The sequence below is a fragment of the Heterocephalus glaber genome, unplaced genomic scaffold, assembly GCF_053883595.1.
Source record: "Heterocephalus glaber isolate CG9 unplaced genomic scaffold, H.glaber_assembly_v1.0 deba00001724, whole genome shotgun sequence".
In the NCBI taxonomy this organism is placed as follows: domain Eukaryota; kingdom Metazoa; phylum Chordata; class Mammalia; order Rodentia; family Bathyergidae; genus Heterocephalus; species Heterocephalus glaber.
The window spans coordinates 992,768-1,015,234 of NW_028258435.1; the positions used below are offsets into that span (position 1 = coordinate 992,768).

Consider the following 22,467-nt stretch of genomic DNA (forward strand, 5'->3'; position numbering starts at 1 on the left):
AACTAGAAGTTGTGATAGATGCAGAAAAGTATTTATCAGAATATTTACTTTTAGTGGGGAGGCAACATACATACTAGGAATGAGTGAATGAAATAATACAAAACAACTCCAAGAAAATCTGAGGACTGTACAACCTGTATATTATAAGATTAAGTAAGAGAACATGCCAGATGAATTATCCAGGTGATAAGTAGCAAAGACGGGGAAGAAAGCAGTTGAGCTGGAATGGGTTTGGAATCATCTGTAGGTATGTATATGTCTATAATGACTTAGAACTTTATATTCGTGCACACACATGGTAAGTATGATGTAATAGTCATAGGCTCTGCAGAGTCAGATGGTTTCATAGATGGTGTGTGGGACGCCTTTTAGCACCCATGCTGATCTGTGTTTTCAGAGATTTTAAAGGATTACAATGACGAAATCACTTTTCCTGGTCTGCAAAGGGCATTGTTTGTACTGTTCGTTGTTGTTGTTACATGAATGAAGTGGAGATAAATTTGTTCTTAGCTTCCTCTATAATAATTTTGGTCAAATCCATTTGCCCTACAACTCACATAGGCTCCTGGTTAATAGTGCACAGTGATACAATTCATGAACATTTTGGTACCTTTCAGTAGTTTTGTACTTGATAAATTCAGATGTCCTGCATCTTTATCTTTATCCTGGAAGTGGCTTTCCTAGGATATGTAATAGACCACAGGAGGCTTGGCAGGGTCTGGTCGGGTCTAAGTGATGTGAAGTCAGGGCTCCCATTCCCTTTGCTGGTTCCGGGTCACTCTGAATAGCAGAACAGGGAGTGAAAGTTACTGGGTTTCTCTTCTGTTCCTTCTCTGTGGCCTTTTGGGCCTCCTCTGTAGGTGGACAGTCCTGATTGATCTGATTTTTGTATGGCAGCACATTTAACTGGCCACCATAAACCTATATATAGATTATAAATGAAAGCTGTAGTTCACCACTTCAAGTTGAGCCCCTATTTTCATTGGTGCAACATCACAAATGTGAAAGAAAAAAACAACATAAGTGAACAGTAAAACATACATCTCTAAGTATTTGTTACATGTATCAATACCCGATACGAAATATAAAACTTACTACATTGATGTTTTATTTGGGAAATGTTTCTGTATTGGCCATTTTAGCTTTTTCTTGGTAAAGTAAAAACCCATTGAAGTTGAGTTTCGGGATGTCTTTTTTTCCTGGTAACTTTTCTTATGGCAAGCAAGGTGTCCTTCATGGTCCTGAGGACCTGCAGTGTTTCCTGCTCCAAATGAGGGTCATCTCTCCAAGGTGCAGAGGGTGTTTGTGTCTGCTGTCCATTCATTGTCCTTTGTTTTGTTGACATCAGTCACCCCAGACACAGCAGCCTCTTCCTGACTCTCTGGAGATTCTTCAGTGCTTCCCCACTGGGGTTTGTGCCTTTCCCTTGTATCGGGGGCTGCTCGACTGCCTGACTGAGGGCACAGCAGAGGATGGAAGAATAATAGACAAAGAGCAAAGAACCAGTGATTATTTATTATTAGAGGGGCTGGGATTTGATCTTAGCTCTTCCTGGCTAAGACCTTGAGCCTCAGATTTGTCAGTATTTATTGTTTACACAGCACAGCAGAGAGGATAAAGGCAAATGTAAAGAACAGCAGGACTAAGGCACTAATGAGCCAGGCTGGTAAAAGGGAGGTAGGATGCATTCTTGCGAAGGACAGGTCATAGGTAAGAAGCCACCTGTGTTATCTTTAGCTAATGTTTGGTCTGGGAGAATGGCTGTACAAGTCACAAATCCCCAGTTGAAGTGTCATCTTGCTATTAGAGACATCACAGTATCATCAGTCAAAGAGATCTCAACTGTGACCACTGGCATAGGGAATTTTTTTTGGTACCGGGGATCAAACTCGGGTCATTGTGCTTGTGCAGCAGGCGGCGAAACCCCTGAGCTACATCCCTGGCCCCAGGAATTCTTTTTCTGTATGCTGGCCGAAGGTTCTTCTAGCAAGTCTCATGGGCCCAGGGTAGATTCACAGTTTTAATCAATAGCCAGATTATAAGCTAATTCAATAATATTCACCTGCTCAAATATTATTAAATATTTATAGCTTGCTCAGTGCAGTTTCAAGCTGGTCTCCTGGTCCGTTGGATGTTCGTGGTTTTCCAAATGGGTTCTCTGAAGTAATTAAATCCTCGGCTCATGGTTGAAAACCTGGTTTTAAGCATTTGGGAGGGAGTCTGTGCCTTTGGCAACTGTTGCGCTCATTCACCTCTTCACATTTTCTTACTACGTTTAATGCATCGGCCAGGTGTAATGAGTAGAACAGGCTGCAGTTGTTAGGTAAAATTATTACTGTGGTGCTGTGTATCATAAGGGAGACCCTGAGATGTTTAAATCCACATGTCTGTGAGAGAGCTCTTGAAGGAGGCCTCTTTTCCAGCTTGGCATTAGCAGTGGCTTTCAGATTGGTTTCTCGTTGACTTCATCATAGGCCGGCTCTGTTCAGTGATGGTAAGCACAGTGTAGTTACACACGTAGGCCCAAATTATTATTATTTTTGTGCTTTATTTACCAGAAGATTTTCTTCTTTGCTAAACAATAGAAATAAATACAACTCCACATCTTAAAATCATAAAAGGTGGCAATTAGTAGTAGTACACTATCTATTTAGCCTTTTATTTCCAAGGCAGAGAACATGGAGTAAAGAACTTTTTGGACATCTATTTTGTTAAAAATTTCCTTGAAAAAACCTGTATATATTTAGCATGAGAAATAATTGGTGAGAGAATTGTTGACTATAAAAGAACTTGGTGTATTCATTCCTTTCCTGCTGACACATAAACGTTACTTTCAGATGAAACCAGCATATTTTATTGTTTGGAATAAAACAGCGAGCAGTGTTCTGATATAAAGAATTCTAACATTAAGCAGAAGCAGCCATTATTTTGTAAAGAGATAATTTCAGTTCAGTGTGGTTCTTTTTACTTGTACAGATGATGCATTTAAACTTTAGGACTTCCCAAGGAGAGAGGGTAAAAAAGTGAGAGAATAAGATGAAATAAGGACTATGGGGATGAAGTTGTAGGGTTATAACTTAGCATCAAAGTGTAAGTCTTGGTACTGGGGATTGAACTCGGGTCCTTGCGCTTGTGCAGCAGGCAGTGAAACCACTGAGCCAAATCCCCGGCCCGAAAGTGTAAGTTTTGCAATTAACTAAGCTGTCCACAGTTCTATAAAAGGAGCAGTGCAATATCTAGTTTTCTTTAACTGCAGTTTCACCCAACCCATTCAGTAATTGACTCATATGATTAACACGTTCCCACCGCCTGAACCCCCAGTGGCACATGCGCGACTGTCCCATCTGGCGGTTTGTACCACCAGGGTGCAAGTGGATCTAAGCACTTTTCTCGGTCTTTTTATTAATAAAATTAATTAAAAGCCACCCGATGGGACAGTCGTGCATGTACTGCCAGGGGTTCAGGCTGTCTGGCGGGGAGGCATGAGTTATGGCCCTGTTGTTGAATGTCTTAATACTTTAGGTGTGAACAGAATTAATGAGCAGCATTTTCTTTGAATTTTATTAAGCACTGTATCATTCTGCTTAATCTTATGAGAAAATAAGTTACTAAAATTTTGGTGGTTTTAAAAAGATAAGGAAGGATGGAACCAACCAGTTATTTTAAAGTGTAAAGATGGTGACTTCAGAGAAATCTACCGTAAGTCCATTTTTTGTTTTTAATGGCAGTGCAGCGGGGTGTCTAGTTATCTAAGTGATAGATGCATACTGCCACTAGTAGTACAGGTCGAACACCCCAAATTCCAGAGTCCAAAATCTGAGATCCGAAATGCTCCAAAATCTAAAATGTTTTCAGTGCTGACATAACACTGTTTCTTAGAGTCTGTGCAGATATTCCAAAATACTATACTGCAAAACTTGGTGATCAAATGTTTTGGATTTTAAATAAAAGATACTCAAGTGGTATAGTCTGCCCTTCCATCAGTTTAATAATACATAGTAGGAAAGCATTTTTGTTCTTACCTTTGAGTCTATGGATTCTGTGCTTTACAAACATAGGCTTTTATGAACAAATTTTTCCCTTTCATTGCCATATCCAATCTTGAATTTTTGTGATATCCATGAGATCACTTTAAAATTCTTCATTGTGCTGAAATTATTAAATTCAGTCAACGCATGCTTTTTCTTAGAGTCTGCCAAATGCTAGGCACTGTTTTAGGTGTTGAAAATGTAGTAGGAGACAAAATAAATAAAAATTTTTTCTTTAAGGCATTTGTATTCTGATTTAGGGGAAGGTCCTGTTCATTTATTAAGTGCTATCATTCGGGGCAAAATAAAGAACTTTTGGTACTTTTTTAGTAAACATTTACACTTCTAAAATTTGGTTTTAAAATAATTTGTTTTGTAGGAGCATCTGGAAGAAGGTGAAAGAGCAGAAAGGAAGTTGTTTTTGTTTTTTATGATGTCAGCATTGGTGATCATATCTCAGATGATGCTGTAAGTTAGTTTCATGACTAGTGAGCTGTTGGCTGCAGAGTTAGTTTAAATGAATCCTTCAAACATGTATGTAGAAGGGTGTTTCCGTGTCCTTTGGCTGGCTGTACTAAATCGGAGGAAGGCTTGGGTTGCCCTCTCCCGGCTGGGCACAGATCCAAGAGTTACTCTTGTGCTTGAAGTAGGGGCATACTTAGAAACCGGGGTTGGGTTGAGAGGTAGTACTGTGTCCGCCTGAGGGGCAGAGTTCCTCCTGGCTGAGGCTGTGAGCTGCCTGGGATTCTGACTGGGCAGCTTCACCGCAGGGCTCTGTCATTTATTCGCTTTGTGGGGACCGATAGGTTGACTTGTGCCTGTTTCCTCACTTCAGTATGAGGAAGATAACATCACCTTCTACGTTAGGTTGGCAGGACTGTGTGTTAAAGGCGCTGTGTACTGTCTGGTTCATAGTAATAGATCAGTCGATGTTGAGGATTATTGCTGCCAACCGTTGCCAATCTAATAATAGCAGGGACACTACTGTTAGCATATTTAGAAGCAGGCCAGTTGTGTTGTGTCTTAAAATTGCAGCAGAATGTTATTTTCAATCTTTCAAAGTGGGCCTTTGGGGGCTGGGGATTTAGCTCAGTGGTTCCGGCGCCTGCCTCGCAAGTGCAAGGTCCCGAGTTCAATCCCCGGTACTAACACAAACAAAACACACAGAGTGGGCCTTTGAGCAGAACTTATTTTTAATGTGTTTTTGTAAATATAGATATATTTTCTCCCCCATTTCTGTTCAGTGGAAATAATAAAGCTTTATAGCTTTGTGAACTCTAAATTCCAGGTAAGTGTATTTTGCTGAAGATCTCATACCATTACTAATCATTTTAATGATACTTCTTGTATCTAATACATACTCTGTATTAAAAACACAAATCTCACCTTGTGATACATTTTTATAAAATTCTGTGTACCTTAAGAAACTGTCTGCTCTAATTAGAAAAAGCGTAACACCTTGCTAGGTTTATTTTCCCTCATTGTCAACTCATTGTTCTAATTTATTGTTATGTTGGAAGAATGAGCATTATCACTGTTGTATCAACATGTTATCTATTTTACTTTTCATTTCAGTGCTTTGCCAGAAAACATTTGTTATTGACATGAAAGAAAATAAAATAGTTATTTTATTTGGTGGCAAATGAAGTGCTGGGATTGTGGCATCCATTCTGAATCATTTCTGAATGATTCATAGTTTTAAAAATATGAGCTGCACCACCCGTGAGTTGCGCCCAGTACCTGTTTTGCTTGCCGAAAAGCAGTTGTTTGGCATACCGCACAGGGACCTTCTTAGTCCGCAGATAGGGTGGGGAGCCTGGACTTGGCGTGATTGGCTGCAGTGGTCGTACTTGCTGCTCAGTCGCCACGGCCCTCCTCGGCCTCAGCAGCTTCCCTCTTCTCCCTTCCAACCTCCTGGAGTTTCCTGTCTCACTCTTCTCATGAGGCCTAGTCTCTGCACCAGCATAATTTTCAGGTGTTTATGAAATGACTCTTGGGCAAAGCATGTTCCATAACCTAATAATGAGAGAAAAATGCAATCTTTTGTCTTGGGCTATGATAAATTTTAGGAAAATGCCCCTATTGATGCTCAGGAAAATGAGAGAAAATGTCTTATTGAGCTATAAGAGCAAAGCAATTGAAGTTTATTTAAAATGTATGGTCTTAGCTCTTAGTTCAGAACATTTCAGTTGTTTTCACAGATTCCTGGATGTTGGAGCTAAAGGTCCTTTGAGGTAGTGTTGAAACCCTTCATGGTAGAATGCCACATGCCAGAGGCTGCAGAGCTTGTGAGAAGATGGTTTATTGCTCTGCTATATTACCTACTGGATTTCCTCTCTTTTCCTTTAAATTTATTCTTGGGTCTATTCAATCAGGTCTCATCTTTGCCCCTTTCAGGTTTTTTGTTGGTCATCTTTTAGTGATGTTCTTGAACCCTTACAGTCATTGCCCTGTCCTCTGAGTCTGCGCTGTCCAAGATGGTAGCACTGGCCATATGTGGCTGTTTAAACTTAAAGTAACTGAAATGAACAGAATTGAAAGCTTCCTTTCTCAGTATGAGCGTCCTCCTCAGGGTTGATGCATGCACACGTGGCAAATGATCACTGTGTTGTACGGCTCTGACTATGACCTCTGGAAGCTTGGTGGGTGGCCTCATCCGGACTGTAAGGTTTTGGGCCAGGGACCGTCTGTGTTGGTATGAAGATCATACAGTACAGGCTCTTCTTTGAAAATTTCCTTTGCTCTTTGAGCCTTTTTTATGGTTGGAAATCAGCAATACCATATTTTCCATGTACACACTGTTTGCTGTCTGCATTATGTACTGCTTACAGTACCATAAACAGGAAGCTTGGTGCTTAGGGCTATGAGATATTTTTTGGATTACACATATTTCTTGTAAAGCTAGAAAATGTGTTTTAAATGTTTGTTTATTCTTTTTTACATTTAAGTCATCACGGTGGCTCCTTGGTGATCATTCCTTGGCGTGAGCGTAAACACCGAGCTGCAGATTGGTGCGAGGAGGCGGAGTGCAGGTCAGTCGGCTCCGCTGTGGGCGTCTTCCTTTCCTTGTGGGGCTGAGAGGCGGCCAGTGAAGTGATGTGCAGCCTGTGATCTTACTGGATGGCACTTCCTGACTTGGAGAACTTGAGCGAAATTTGAAAAGAAACACTACTGATTCATTTACATCAAGATTTTTTAATGAGGAAGTGCTAAATGTCACAAAGGAATTCTAAAAATTACTACACTAGCTCTTCATTTTGAGGTATTTCAGTCTTTCAGATAAGCAGATATATTTATAATAGTTATAGTCATGCTACACATGCAATTTCCTTTTTTTTGAGATAAGCTATTTCTCTTATTAGTAAGATACATTTCCACTTAGGTTTATGTACAGTAAAAGTGAGAGTTCTTAATCCAAACTCACATTGGGATCACCCAGGGGTATTTCCTAAGCCCAGCATGGTGGCTAGCATAGGAGATTTTGATTTAGTGGCACCTGGCTGTGTACGTTTTGTAAAAGCTTCCCAGGGTAATTTTTTGTTTATACTTATTTGATTGATTTGTGGCATATTTGCTTTATTACCCATCCTGATTTTCAAGTCAGGAAAACGAGTAGGAAATAAATTAAGTATCCAAGAATGTCCCATTTATCCTGGACGTCTGTATGTATGTACCAGAAAACACACACACACACACACACACACACACACACACACACACATACACACACACATTCTTCTGCTGCCCATCATCTGCTCTGTCCCCCTCTCTGTCCTTCTTTCTCTTGGAATTACACATATCTTTTGCAGCATCTGATTCTGCTCTGAGTTGTTCCTTCCACTGCAGAATGGTTGTTGAGCCGAGCCCGCAGGACGGAAGCGAGTTCCTGTATGCCACGCAGCCCGAGTTGCTGCCGTTCCGGACCCCGCAGCTGGCGGTGGAGGAGGTGATGGACTGGTACCGGAGCAGGGCCGAGGAGATCGAGCACCACGCCGGCCAGGTGAGGCCTCTGCTGCCACCGCTGCCGCCGCCCAGGGTCTGTGTGGGGCTCTGTGGATGTGCCTGCGTTGCCCGCCCTCACTGGTGCGATTTCACGGGATGAAGTTAACATTTTTTCTTAACTTTCATTTCTTTATCTTTTGCCTCAGAAGCTTTTACATTGTTTTGAATCTTACAGGGCAAATATGTGCAAGAAAAGTTGTCCAGGATCCTTCTTAACATACACAGTGGACCCTACATTACACATTCCTGTCTCTGATTTTCTGCCCATTTTTAATACACTTAGTACCACATTCATTTAAAAGATCGCGTCTACAGAGAAATGCTTGATCAGTCCCCGTTAGGGTGCAGTAACTCAGTTGATTGTGAGTTTGCTTTTCAAGAACCCTTTTCGCAGCTACTTCTTCTGTTTCTCTAAGGCCATGCCTGATTTCCGGCAGTCCTGCCCCTTGCTTAGATCCTCAGCAACAGATGCATAAGTCGGGCATGACTCAGAATGACACTGGACCTTAGGGTGGCTGGGTTTGGATCTTGACACTAATAGACCCTGGGACCCTGGGGTTGATGCCTTCTGTGCCTTGGTTTTCTCTTGGGGTTAGTTCCAGTCCAGAGCTGCTGAGAATAAAGAATGTGCACTTCTGAGAGCAATGGCCACTCCACCAACTGAGTGCTGTGTAAACGGAAGCCATGATTACTTTGTCTCAGAGCACGTAGATTAGGGGCAGCACAAAGCACGGCCAGATGCACTCTGAGGTCTCTTTCAAGCTCTGGCCAGTGGGAGACGTTTCCTTTTTAGACCAAACGTTTTTAGTGATAACCAAGAACATTTTTCATTGGCTTCCCAAATTTTGGAAGATGGGTAAGGACTTACTACATTGGAAAGTGTTTAGGATTTTAAGGAATCACAGTGAAGAGAATCTTTGGAGAAAATGAAGTTGAATTCCATATTTTTTAGATAGATAAACCAAGGTCCTCAGAAATGAGGTGAGCACCCTGCACAGGGACCACCAGGCAAAGCCAGGCGAGACCCCCATCATGGAACAGAGTCCGTGTAACAGTGATCGGCACACAAATCCCAGTGACTTAGAGGAAAGTGCGCGCGTCCTGACGTAGTGGCTGTTCTCATAGTACGGGATAGAAGAGCTAAGGAAAGCTTATAATGCTTTTCTTACCATCCTAATGTAAGACTCATACATACTGTGTTTTATCTTCAGATCTAATGTCCAAACAGTAATGTGATAACCTAATTGCAGTACACAGGATAAATAAGTTAGGTCAGTGCTCAGCCTTGGCCATGGCCGCAGGAGGACGTGAAGTCTGCACGCAGTCAGTTCGAATGAATGGGGTATGAAGCCGCCCAGGAATTCAAGTGTGTTGTTACATCAAATGCCATGAATTGCTGTCAGGGTTGTGAACAACTAAGGCGTGGTTAAAAATGGTTAATAAAACTAAGTAAAATCTTCCTCTGCTTTATACACTAGTTATATTAAAGGAAAATTTAGTGTAAATTAAGCACACAAAAGAGAATTTTGTGTAACAGTTAAATGAAGTCGATCTTGACTGTGATGGTACCAACTGGGTCTTTAGGACATCAGCGAGGTGACAGGAAGGCCGGGTTGGGTGTGCAGCACCGCCAGGGTGCTGTCTGCACCTTTGATGGTGTAGACCCAGTCCCACCTCGGGCACAGCCGTGTCCCTTACTTTCACAGCGTTGCCTGGTGGCCCATTCAGTGCCCATCGAGAACTGTCGTCCTCGGGCACACCCTCTGTCTACATGGGACCAGTCCCTGCTGGTTGGCTTGATCAAGGAGCCAGCGCTTCACTCAATAAGGGAAACACTCACTGGGCAGCAGGTGACCGAGCAAGCTCCGGGCAGATGTGGGCTGTCATAACATCATCTGGACCAGCATCGCGTGCTGCACAGAAACTTAACAAAGATACCCAGTGGCCCAAACTTGAACCATTAGGCACTTAAAAAGTGATAGAAAGGGAAGAGTGTCATACCATAGAATTGAAATAAACTGTCGCTTTAAAACAGATTTCTTTCTGTGTCCTTGTAGCTGTTTATTTTTAGAGGAGTTTTAGGTTTGTAGCAAAATTGAAGGGGAGTACTACAGAGTTCCTACATACCCTGACTACCCACCCCTCAAGTGTTCTCATTATTAACATCTTGCGGTTGAATGCTACATTTGTTGCAGCTGGCGAGTCCTGTAAGTGAGGGGATAAACACTGATGCATCCAGATGCGTCCGCTAAGTGAATGGATAAACTGTGGTAGATTCCAGTAGTGGAGTATCACTACTTAAAACAAGTGAGCTTCCAAATCGTGAACGATAGGGAGGAACCTTGAATGCGTGTGGCTGCATGAAAGAAGCCGCTCTGAAATGCCTGTGTAGTGTGTAATTCCAGCTACAGGACATTGTGGAAAAGGTCAAACTGTGGTGACAGTAGTAAAGCCAGTGATTGCTGGGCATTAGGGCATGAGAGGCAGAGCACAGAATTTGTAGGGCAGTGCAGCTGTTCTTACGGCACTGTAGTGGTGGGTGTTGGTCACCACCTAATGTTGCCTGTGGGCTGTGGATAATTACATGCCAGTGTGGACTCGTCTGTGGAGGAAGTGTCCACTCCAGTTTGGCAAGGTGACCTCTCCTTCCGTGGCTCCCACCCCGACTCTCCTTCTAGGATACCTCGAGCCTGGCCACATGTACTCTCCCTGGATCCAGGAGACCCCCACTTCCCTCACCTGCTTCTGTGCTTGACTGAGCAGTCATCTTTCCCTGGAGCCTGCAAGATCTTGGAAGGCAGTGACCTCCTCAAAGGCAGCTTTCTGCTGCCACACCTGGGGTGCTGTTAGCACGCAGCAGACCCTCCGTAAATAGCTGCCAGGCGGGGGGCCAGGAGAGCCGATGTGTGGAGCTGCAGGAGCGCATGTGTGTGACATTTGGCCCCAGGGACAAATGGTGGACTGCTGCCCATCTGGAGGAAAATCCTTTTGGTTTTTCTTTTGTTTGTTTTTCCGTTCTGGGGATTGAACCCAGGGCCTTCACACTGAGGCCCTTCCCTAGCCCTTTTCAGTCTTCATTTTTATTTTGAGACAGGATCTTGCCGAGTTGCCCAGGCTGGGCTCGAACGTGAGATCCCCCTGCCTCAGCCTCCCAGAGTGCTGGGATGATAGGCGTGCACCCCTGTGCCTAGCAGGAAAAGCATTTTTTGTTTTTACCTGGTGACATCTAAGTATTTGAATTGAGCCGTATGCATCTGTACCAGTTACTTCATCAGCAAATATTTATTGGATGCTCTGTGCAAGGGAGGCACAGTGGAAGGGAAGGAAGGAAGCAGGGAAACTTTATTTTTAGAATCAGAGTGGTTTAGTGAGAGTAGGCACATTTTTGCCTTTTCCCTACTGATCATCTTCCTCTGCTTCTTGATGCAATGTGAGAATTAAAGTGCACAAGTGTGCTGTAAACTGTAAGGCTTTATGGATTTAAGACGGTTATCTTCCCCTTAGTGTCTGTATCTTCAGTATTTCTTCCTGATTTGTACCTGCGAAACAGTTTGAGGCTGATGTATTTGATAAAGAGCTCTGCTCTTTTGTAGTAAACGCAGACGCATGTTACTGGTAAGGGGATTTTATAAGAATGGCTGTAGGAGTTAGGTTCTGTACCTGCAGCTTCTGCTTTAGAATATATGAAAGTAGGTGACGCCCAGGACCTCACTGTCCCTTTCAACCCCAGGTGGATTGTGCGCTGTCCCTCACGCGCCTGGGCATGGAGCGGCAGATCCCCGGTCTGCTGGATCTGTGTGATGACCTGGTCACCCTGGAGACGCTGGTCTATGAAGCTGGCTGTGACTTAACCCTGACCTTGGCAGAGCTCCAGAAGATGAAAGACATCGAGAAGCTGAGATTACTGATGAACAGCGTAGGTTTTAACTTTGTTTCTAAAGTGCTCTCTGTGTCCTAATTAATAATTCTCTGTGCCCTCTAATTAATTCATGTCCCTAACCAGAAATGAAATGTCCTACAAGCCTGAGAACTTGGTTAAATAAAGGACGGTTCTTGGCTGGTTTTCCAAAATCAAATGATGTGGGTAAATCGTGGAAGAAGCCCGGAGTGTGCGGCCTGTTTCGCATCCCGTGTCCTTGGCTGTTCTCCCGCTCCCCTTCCCGTCCCTCGCTCTCTCCCCTTCCCTTCTGCATCCCTCTCTTCTCCTGGCTCACCTGCTCCACACCCTTTCTCTCCCCGGCCCAACTTCCCCAGCCGTCCTCAGCTTCCTTCCTGTGATCCACGCAGTGGCCTTGTCTGGTGGCTCATGAGAACACGGCTCCTATGCAGAGATTCAAGTGTCTGCTTGGGTGACTGAGAGGTCATTTCATGATCATAAACAAAATTATCTGTGTCATTTGGAGCTTTTCGAGGGTGGATATTAAAGGGCCAAACAAGGCAAAGAAGAGTCCAGGAAGGGGGGACTCTGGGCTTTTTATAAACGAGACCTTTCCCAAGTTGCTCCTTTGCTAAGCCTCTTGGCTCACCTGACCTTTCTGTCCCTTTCTGTCCCGGTGCCTTATTCTCTTCTGTGCTTCTTGCTGGGTTAAGGTCTCTCTCCTTGCCACACCTTCCTTCCCCCTCGGTGGGTCTCTCTCTGCTCTGGGGACCTTGTGGCTGAGGAGTGGCCATGATGTGTGTCTTCCAGAGGTGGGCCCAGGCCCTTGGGGACCATAGGTCAGTTCCGGTCTGAAGGCAGAGCCAGAGTGGTGCTGTCGTCACTGTATTCCTCAGGGTGACACCAATTCATCGAGCTGTCTGTGGGGCCCTGCTGCTGTGTCTGTTTCAACATCCATCTGATTATCCCTAATCATCGGGATTTGTGTGAGGTCCTGAGACACATAACCTAATGATATTCCCATTTGTTTTGGTTAACTATACTTTCAGTGTTCCGAGGACAAATATGTGACGAGTGCCTACCAGTGGATGGTGCCCTTCCTGCACCGCTGTGAGAAGCACTCTCCCGGGGTGGCCAAGGAGCTGCTGAGAGAGTATCTAGTAACTTTAGCTAAAGGAGACCTAAGGCTCCCCCTGAAGATATTTCAACATTCCAAACCAGATGTAAGTGGAAACTGTACCTTCTCAAATTGTTTGGCCCTTTTTTCTTGATAGAATTAAGTTTTATTTATGAATTTTTATGACAGGCATTATAAATGACTTTCCTTTAAACTGAAGAGAAAACGGGTGTTGTGCTCTTCTTTTTTCAGCAGGATTTTGCGTTCCATGTTACCATCGAAAAGTTGTCAGTGATCGTTAAATAGAACCACGTGAAAGTGTTATTGCCAGAGTTAAATAAGTTATTCTGCAATAGAATCTGAAATTTAAATATTTGGAACTGTTTCTACAGTTAGTGTGATTTGGTGAGACAGGAAGCATTTGAGCCTTGCTTCTTGATGTATGATTTTAATTATTCATGTGTAACATTTCCTTAAATTGCAGGAAGCCACGTGTTGGCAGAAGGACCCACCCTTTAAAGTGCATCTGTATTGCACTGTGGGTTTTTACTGGCTTTGGCCACTGATCTGCATGCAGAGCTGAAAAAAGAAAGCATTCTTGATTCATTAGTTTGGAGGGGGTGAGAGGATTTAACTCTTAAGTCTCCTGTGTCATGTGTAGAAATGAGTTGTGAAATTCATCTGAGTCATTGGAATAATTTTGTCTTCTAGTTTACATAAATATATTCACAGTAACATTAATAAAACATCTTAGCCAAGCGTAGTGGCGTATACCTGTCATCCCAGCACTCAGGAGGCCAGTCTGGGTTATATAGTGAGTTCAGGGCCAGCCTGGGCTACATTGAGAGACCCTGTCTCAAAAAACCAAAATTCAAGGACAAGTGATAGCCACAGAGTTTATTTTGGTCCTTTTTTATTGGAAGGGACACAGCAGTATGGTGTAGTCCCTGTGGTACTATGTCCTGGACATTAGACTGAGGTCAAGGAAGACACTTAGGGCTGCTCCACTTTGAAACTCCAGTTGAATCTACTTCCTGCTACTTTGATAAAATGGGAACTCTAGGAAAATATACAGTCTCTAGTCACAGTGGAAAGGAAAGCATTGCCTTATCTTAGAGCATTTTTGTGTTTGCTTCTGAAAGTATCAGCTATCAGAAACACATCTGTTTCTTGGTTATTCAAAAGCTCCTGTCCTCTCTTAAGCAGTTTGCTCTTGTGGTGTGTGGTTTTCGGCTTGGGGAAGTTTACTGGGAGCCAGGTGGGTTGCTCACGGCAGCAGAATCCTGTGTGAGGAGCGGGATGGATTGAAGGTGAATGTTTTATGAGGAAGGAAGAAGTAACTCTAAATTCTTTCCCATCATCTTGTTTGTGATCCTTCTTCCTTACAGAACCATGTAAATCCTTTGTACACAGTCAGCATTTTGTTGTTTTTGCCTGGCAGTTTAGCATGTGCCTTTTGAATAAAACATAGAGCCATTTGCCTCTGCTGAAATATGTGAACATCAAAGCAAGAAAGTGATGTCATCGGGTTCTTTATTTCCGATCCAAGTCACCTATTTCTCTTTGTGTTTCCTTCCTGAGATGTGCACCTTTCATGCTGTGGTCTTGGGAAGTTCCAAGGGCCACCATTGCTGTATTGCGCTGGGCTCTCAGGGGACAGGACGCTTCTTCACTTCCGGTCTCCTCTGCAGCCTGCTTGTCTGGGCGTGTGAGTCATTCACCGGGCACTTGCTAGCTCTCCACTTACTTATGGGCCATTCCCTTTGTTTAGAGGGGTCACTCTCCCCTCTTCTTCACTGCACAAATCATGGTGTTCTTCAGGGGCCTGCTCTGGGATTTTCTCTGTTGTGAAATCTTCCATCATCTATCTGTGCTGGGAGGTCCTTGTGCTCGCCTCTGTTGTGACCTTTCCCACCCTGTGTTGGGATTGTTGTCCATGTTTGCTTTTTCTCCTTGCTTCTTTGTGTGGCCTCGCTTCTCATTGATCTCCGTATGACCAGAGATGAGCACGGTGCCCACCGGAACAGATGGTGCTCTTGAGACCATGCACTCAGTGCCGTGTGATGGGACAAGCCAATGACCTATTGAAACTGCCTTCGTTATGGTGCTTTATATCACTTGATTCCCTTTGTGTGCTTCACTAGAATTGCTCTGGGAGCACTGTTTGTGTCTTACTTGATTGCCTGCAACTTGCTTTGGATCTGCCATGGGTCATCAGAGTATGTGAATGATGTAGCAGGAGCACAACTCTGTTTCAGACAGCTCGGACCAGGTTATGCTGCGGTAACAGATGATCTCTAAAGCTTAGCTTTTCGTAACCTCAGACATTGATTTCTCACATGTGTCATGTCTGGTCCCTCTCCGCTGTGTCCATGTCTTCTTCACCTGGAGGCACAGGCAGATGAAGCAGCCTCCTTTTCCGTTGTGTGGGTCAGGAACCACTCAGTGTTTTGTAAAGCTTTGCTCAAAAGTAACTCAACTTGGGCCGGGGATTTAGCTCAGTGGTTCCACTGCTTGCCTTGCAGGCACAAGGACCCAAGTTCGATCCCCAGTACCAGAAAAAAAAGTGGCTCAACTTACATAGTCACATTTCACAGGCTGAGGAAAATCTCCTGGCCAGTCTGATGTTCCATGGGCAGGAAGAACAGTCTCTCCCAGAAGAAGGGGAGGGGACATTTGGGAACCATAATGCTGTGGGCCAGACTCACAGTGACAAAGGGATGGGTGTAGAAACTTATCCAGGTTCCACCGTGGTGGTCATCTGCTGGGCTCCTGTTCAGCCTCCTCCTGCTCTGTTTCGTAGCATCCCAAGCACTCGTCTCTGTAGGCCATTGCTTTCACTGGACTGTCCCTTCAGAAAGTGAAACTGCATATACCTAGCCCCATTCTGGAGAGAAGTGACTTGGGGACAGGAGCATCTGCCTTCTGATGTGTAGCACGTTTCCAATGTGTCTGTGCATCAGAACTATATACATTTTTTAAGTAATGAGAGTTTTCTATGGCCAATCCAGACCTAATGGAGTAAAACCTGGTGGGTGAGATTTCGGTATAGCCTTTGGCAGTCTACCCACTGATTCTGTGGGATCCAGGGCTGGGAACATCTGCTTGAGATACCTGGTTCTTCTTTTAAGAAATGGGAATTTGCAGTTGAGAGATGGCGGCCATCGCAGATAGAGCATTCCTGCTGTTCCTCTCCTACCAGAGTGGCAGCAGGGGTGCCAGCTGCTGCTGCTCGCTGACTACTGGCTGCTTCCCGGGGCTGGGAGTCAGCCACCAGTGGCAGCAGCAACACTACCGGACGGGTCTCACTATGTAGTTCAGGCTGGCCTTGAACTTACTACATAGCTCAGGCTGGCCTTGAATTTACAACAATCCTCCTGACTCAGCCTCCTAGTTGGTAGGATTATAGGCATGTCCCACAACATGTGGCAAAATGTGAAACCTTTTGAGCACTGACATCATGCCACAGTGGAAAATTTCACACTTGACCTACTGTAAAGAACTATAGTCACAGAACAAGTGCATTAAAAAAATTGTGTAAGCATGGTACTGGCAAAGAAACAGACCCGAGGACCCGGGGAATGGATGAGAAGATCCAGAAACAGCTGCAGACACGCTCAGCCACCTCATCTTTGACAAAGGAGCCAACCACCCTCACTGGAGGAAAGACAGCCTCTTCAATAAATGGGGTTGGGAGAACTGGGTTTCAACCTGCCAGAGATTATAACTAGACCCCTATCTTTCACCAAGCACTAAACCAAAATTGAAGTGGATTAAAGATCTAAATATTAAAACAGAAACACTAAACTTACTGGAAGATAAGTTAGGTAGAACTCTTGAAGACATTGGCATAGGAAAAGACTTTATGAACAAAACCTCATTAGCACGGGAACTTGCACAAAGAATGAACAACTGGAATCTCATCTTATTAAAAAGCTTCTGCACTGCAAGAGAAACCACCAACAGAGCTCAGAGACAACCTACAATGTGGGAAAAGATTTTTACCAGCTGTTCTTCAAACAAAGGTCTACTATCTAGAGCATATAAAGAACTCAAAAAAATCAGACTCCCTAAATATAAAGACCCAATTCAAAAATGGGCGTCTGAAATGAACAGACATTTCTCAAACAAGTAAAAGCAGCAAATAAATATATGAAAAAATGTTCAACATCATTGGTCATTTGAGAGATGCAGATGAAAACAATGCTGAGATTCCACGTCACCCCAGAAAGAATGGCTGCTATCAAGAAATCAACCACAGTGGTTCTGGCGCCTGCCTTGCAAGCAGAAGGACCCGAGTTCGATCCCTGGTACCAAAAAAAAAAAGAAAAAAGAAAAAAAGAAATCAACCAATAACAAATGCTGGCGGGGATGTGGGGAGAAAGGAACCCTTCTCCATTGTTGATGGGAGTGTAGACTGGTGCAACCACTGTGGAAATCAGTATGGAGATACCTCAGAAAACTAGGATTAGAGGTCCCATTTGACCCAGCTATCCTTCTGCTGGTTATCTTCCCAAAAGAATTAAAAGAATCATATCACAGCAATATATGCACACCCATGTTTATAGCGGCACAGTTTGTAATAGCTAAAACTTGGAAATAGTCCAAATGCCCATCAACTAGAGACTGGATAAAGAAGATGTGGTTTTTCTATAAAATGGAGTACTACTCAGCCATAAAGAATGAGAAACTAGAGACATTTATAGCTAAGTGGATGCACATTGAGGTCATACTCTTTAAGTGAAATAATAGGGCACACATGAATAAATATCAAATAGTTTCTCTGGTGTGAAAAACTAAAAGTGTAAATAAGGTTCAAATGGTATAATTGATAATTTGAAATAGGAAGAAAAGGTCCAAAGGAGCAGGGGAAGTGGAAAGGGTAGGGGAAAGGAAAGAAGGGAAAAGAAAAAATTTGATGAAAGGAGAAAATGGAAATGAAGTCTTTGTTAATAGGGAAGGGTGGAGGGGGTGAAGGGAGGGCAGGGAAATGGGGAAAAAATAAGAACCAAGATACATCATGTAAAGGTACAAGATCCCAAAGCTGAATGTAACTGTATTGTATACCTAAAATGTACCAATAAACTTAGTAGAAAAGAAAAAGAAATGGGAATTTACTACTTGTAGTAGCTTTGTTAGGTCCATCATTTTAGGTTGTTTCTGATTATGTGATTTAGTGGGTAAGTTTGACCTTTCCTAATTGGATGCTTACCGTAGAATATAAACTCAGGAAAATATAAAGATAGAAACAGACAGAATCATTGGGTAAATATTCTGAAAATCCATCCACTGTAAAATATGTGAAAGTACTCATGAAATTAGTAAAAATTTGTTTAGTTGGATACTCAACTTTTAAGAGAGTAAAGGAAAACCTCCTGGCCAAACTGAGGAGGGAGGAAGTCAGAGAAATACTCCTGAGGAGGAGGCATTGGCTGCTTGGGGTGGGGACAGGGCTTGTAAGTTTGGGTTCTACACTTGAACAGTTGCCTTGTCTGTAAGAGTGCAGGGCAGAAATGCCCACACCAATGGCAGCAGAGGAACTGGATCCTGCCCTGTGTGCGCTGGGTGAGGCTGGGGACTGGCACTGTCCCTTCTGGAGCACATGTAGCTGCAAACCTGCCTAACTTGGTGTAGTTTGAATTTATTCTGCCCGGTGATCTCTGGAAACATCAGCCCTGGCTACTGCTGTATTTAGTTGGCTTGTTGGAGCGTAAGTAGAACTTCTTTGAGGGATTCACATTTGTCCAGGTCTCAGAATTCTCAGACATGAAGCCTGGTGAAGAGGCATTTACGATCCAGTTTACAAAACACAAAAGGAAAACCAACTATGAGGAAGATCGAGCAGGCAGACGTTCATCCCCTCTGGTGTAACAGCCTATCAGATACAGGCTACTGAAATGAATGCACTACAGATTTAAGACATCAGGAAGGAAACAGAAATGTAAAATGTAAGGAAACGAGAAAGGGGCATAAGATTTGAAAAAGAACCAAAGAGTACTTCTGGAATTGAAATATAGTTGTAGAAACAAGAACCCAACTGGATGTGTGTGAAAGAATGTATGACACAATTTAAGAAAGGACTGAAATTGGAAAACAACTGAAGAGATAAAATGCTTTTAAAGATAAATGAAAACTAAGTTTGTGGTTTACAGACCCATCCTGAGAGAATTATCAGCAAGAGATGGGGCAGCGGCTGCGGAAGCGGACCGCACTCTCTTTGTGGGCAACCTTAAAACTAACGTGACCGAGGAGCTGCTTTTCGAGCTGTTCCCCCAGGCTGGGCCAGTAGTAAAGGTGAAAATTCCAAAAGATAAGGATGGTAAACCGAAGCAGTTTGCGTTTGTGAATTTTAAACACAAAGTATCTGTTCCTTATGCAATGAATCTACTTAATGGAATCAAACTTTTTGGAAGGCCCATCAAAATTCAGTTTAGATCAGTAAGTAGTCATGCCTCACAGGATATCAGTTTATCATACCCCCAGCATCATGTTGGAAATTCAAGTCCTACCTCCACATCTCCTAGCAGATATGAAAGGACTGGAGATAGCATGACACCATCATCACAGATAATTCAGATTATTCTCTTCTCCAGAAAATTATCAGAGATAAACAGTGATGAACAATGTTTTAAGACAGATGTCATATGGTGGGAAATATGGTTCTCTATATGTGGATCAATCAGAATCTTCACCATTGGTTCAGTCACACAATCATACTTTTAACCAGTCTTCAAGCTCCCAGTGGCGCCAGAACACACCACCATCACAGCGTAAAATCAGACAGAATTCTCATCCCTACCTAGCAGATAGACATTATAGCCGAGAATAGAGTTACTCCAATCATGGGTCTGACCACCATTACAGAGGAAGCAGAGAAGACTTCCTCTACAAAGATAGGAATCATGATGGCTGAGCCATGATCATGATAACAGAAGGAACAAGTGGTAGAGATGGAAAATGACGCTCATCTCGACACTAGCCAATATTTAAAGGGCATTGTTTTATAGGGCCATTTTAGGCTCTTTACACTAAATTGAGCTGAAAATAATTTGAAAAACTGTACAGAGGAGCTTTTCCAGTTGCCACATTTGTTTTTTTAAAAATGGATAGCTGCAGTTTAATACAGAAATGGGAAGAATTGTGGTTCCAGTCTTACTTCATTAACAACCTTTCACCTCAGGGCTTTGTGAAGAGGAAAGGGTTTTATGCAAAAGAAAGTGCCACAGTTCCTAATCATCTAGACAGCTTCAGAAGGGTGGACTGTGTAGCAGACATGATTTAAAAAAATGCAATGTTTAGATTTTGAAAAAAAAATTTATAGTAAAAGACACACATCTCTATATTGCCATAATGGCATTGTGTCTTTTACTGTAACAAATTTAAAAAATCTAAACATTCCCATATACTTTGATCAGACCTCATACATAGATGGTTGTATTATAAAGCAAATATTTTAATTTTTAGTACTGCAAGAAATTCCGTGCTAAGTGAATCCAGTTTTGATGTATATAATAGGAAGTCCATATTGATAGCTATCAGCTAATCAGATGGCTATCTGTATTTTGTTAATAAATTAGAAGATACAATTTTTGAGTGGTATTTTAAGTTTCAGAAAGTTTTTGGTTGTTAGAGGATAAACCATTTTGGTTAATTTAGAGAATTTAAGTATAAGTTCTGTGAGATGTTCTTTGTAGCTTTACCCTGTATAAGTATAAATTTACATATGCTATTTCATTCTAAAATTTTAGAAATTTTTTATTAAATCATATTTGATGTATGACTGGTCACTCAGGAAGTTAAGTATCTGTATGTGAAATATCTGTATGTGTATATTTTTACATGGAAAATTACAGTATTAATGTAAATTTGCTTTTTCAGGAAGAACAAAAATATCCAATGCATACTCATAAAATAGTAAAATGTTTTACTGAAAGTATTCTTTTTGGGAAAAAAGACTCATGAAGTTTTTATGTGCTGCCTCTGTTACTCAAATTTCAGAAATTTTGACATTTTCCGAGTGACCAAAACCTGTACCAAGGACACATTTTATTACAGAGATTATACAAGTTGATTTTTGTTTAAACATTGGAAAGAATTTAATGTAACATTTTACTGCTTTAAAAATTTTCAAACCTTAAAACTTTTTATGTATCAAGATGTTATTTCCCTTTCATTACAAAATTGTTTATAAAATTCATTCCTTGAAAAATTTGGATCCTTTTTAAATACTAATCTCAGCATTTGTACTGTCACTTTTTAATGTATTAAAAACATAAAAAGGAAAAAAAAAGAATTATCAACAAGTATTCATCATGGAGAAGGAAATATCCAAAAATAGATATAAGGGTGGTGGAAATTGTTTTTAGGAAATTTAGTAAATATGAGAAAAATATAAGCCAGCATTCTGTTAATAATCATGAAAATAGTGGGAGAGAAACTTAGTAAAGATGTGGAAAGCACAAGGAGTGTCCATCAATAATTACAAACACAATGCAGTACAGGCGAGGCGGAGGGATAAAATGGGGTTGGGCAGACAGAGTCTCAGGGTCTCAGGGTCTGCACTGCTCAGGTGTTGGGTGACAGAGACACTGACATAGTCATTGAAGGCTCAAGTATGCTTGTCACTTGACTTATTGTATTTTATTCTGAAGTGTATAGCACTTGTGGTGATCGGAATAATGACCCCCAAAATGTCTAATCTTAATTCTGGAGCCTGTTATGATGTACTTTACCTGCCCAAAGGACCATGCACCACTGATGAAGCCAAGAACCTGGAGCTTTCTTGGCTGTCTAGTTGGGCCCAGTCTAAAGCCACTTTTATGGCTTGTGTTTAGATGTCCCCCTAAAGCCTCACGTGGATGAAGTGGGGCTTTCTCTTTCAGAGGTGGCTGAATCTAGAGTTTGTGATGCTGAGATTAAGGGTGTGTTATTACTAATCTGATACACTTGAGTGATTGGTTTGGCACCACCTTGATCCCGGTAGTCTGGATGGGATAATAGGGGCAGAAAAATGCTGCTAAGGCCCCTTGTTGCTTTTGCTACTTTGTGTGTGCCATATTGTTTCTCCTCTGCGATGCCTGTTTGGTGTCCCTGCCTTGGAGCCAGCCGATTATGGGCTGAAACCTCTTCAAACTATGAGCTAAATAAACCTTTTCCCCCGTAACTTCGGGTGTTGGGTATTTTGTATTAGCAACGATATAATAGTAACTACCCCAGTTGCTAATCTCAAGGATTGATCAGCACAATGAGTTACCAAGGAGGTGCAAGTGCTTACAACTCGTGAGATACCACCTCACATTCATTAGAATGGCAGCTAGTGTCAGAAGATAGCAGGTGTCGGCAAGAGCATGGACAGAAGGTGACTTTCACGCACTGTTGCTGGGAACGTTGATCAATACAGTTCTGGAAAACAGAGCAGAGGTTTTTGAGAAGGTAGAGCTAAC

General features: G+C 42.5%; 1 protein-coding gene and 1 pseudogene across 4 annotated transcripts in view; both read left to right on the plus strand.

Annotated features, from left to right (window-relative positions):
- Positions 1–22,467, plus strand: part of Nbas (NBAS subunit of NRZ tethering complex) — a gene marked incomplete at its 5' end in the record, with an annotated part of 266,027 nt that overhangs the window by 84,976 nt on the left and 158,584 nt on the right. For all 3 annotated transcript variants that reach the window (XM_087199614.1, XM_087199615.1, XM_087199616.1), the window contains 4 exon segments: positions 6,977–7,060; positions 7,875–8,028; positions 11,761–11,946; positions 12,957–13,130. In XM_087199614.1, the coding sequence (XP_087055740.1) occupies positions 6,977–7,060; positions 7,875–8,028; positions 11,761–11,946; positions 12,957–13,130 (598 nt within the window).
- Positions 19,022–21,290, plus strand: LOC101719247 (RNA-binding protein 7 pseudogene; annotated as a pseudogene). Its single transcript, XR_015446722.1, has one exon. The product of XR_015446722.1 is annotated as an RNA-binding protein 7 pseudogene (transcript).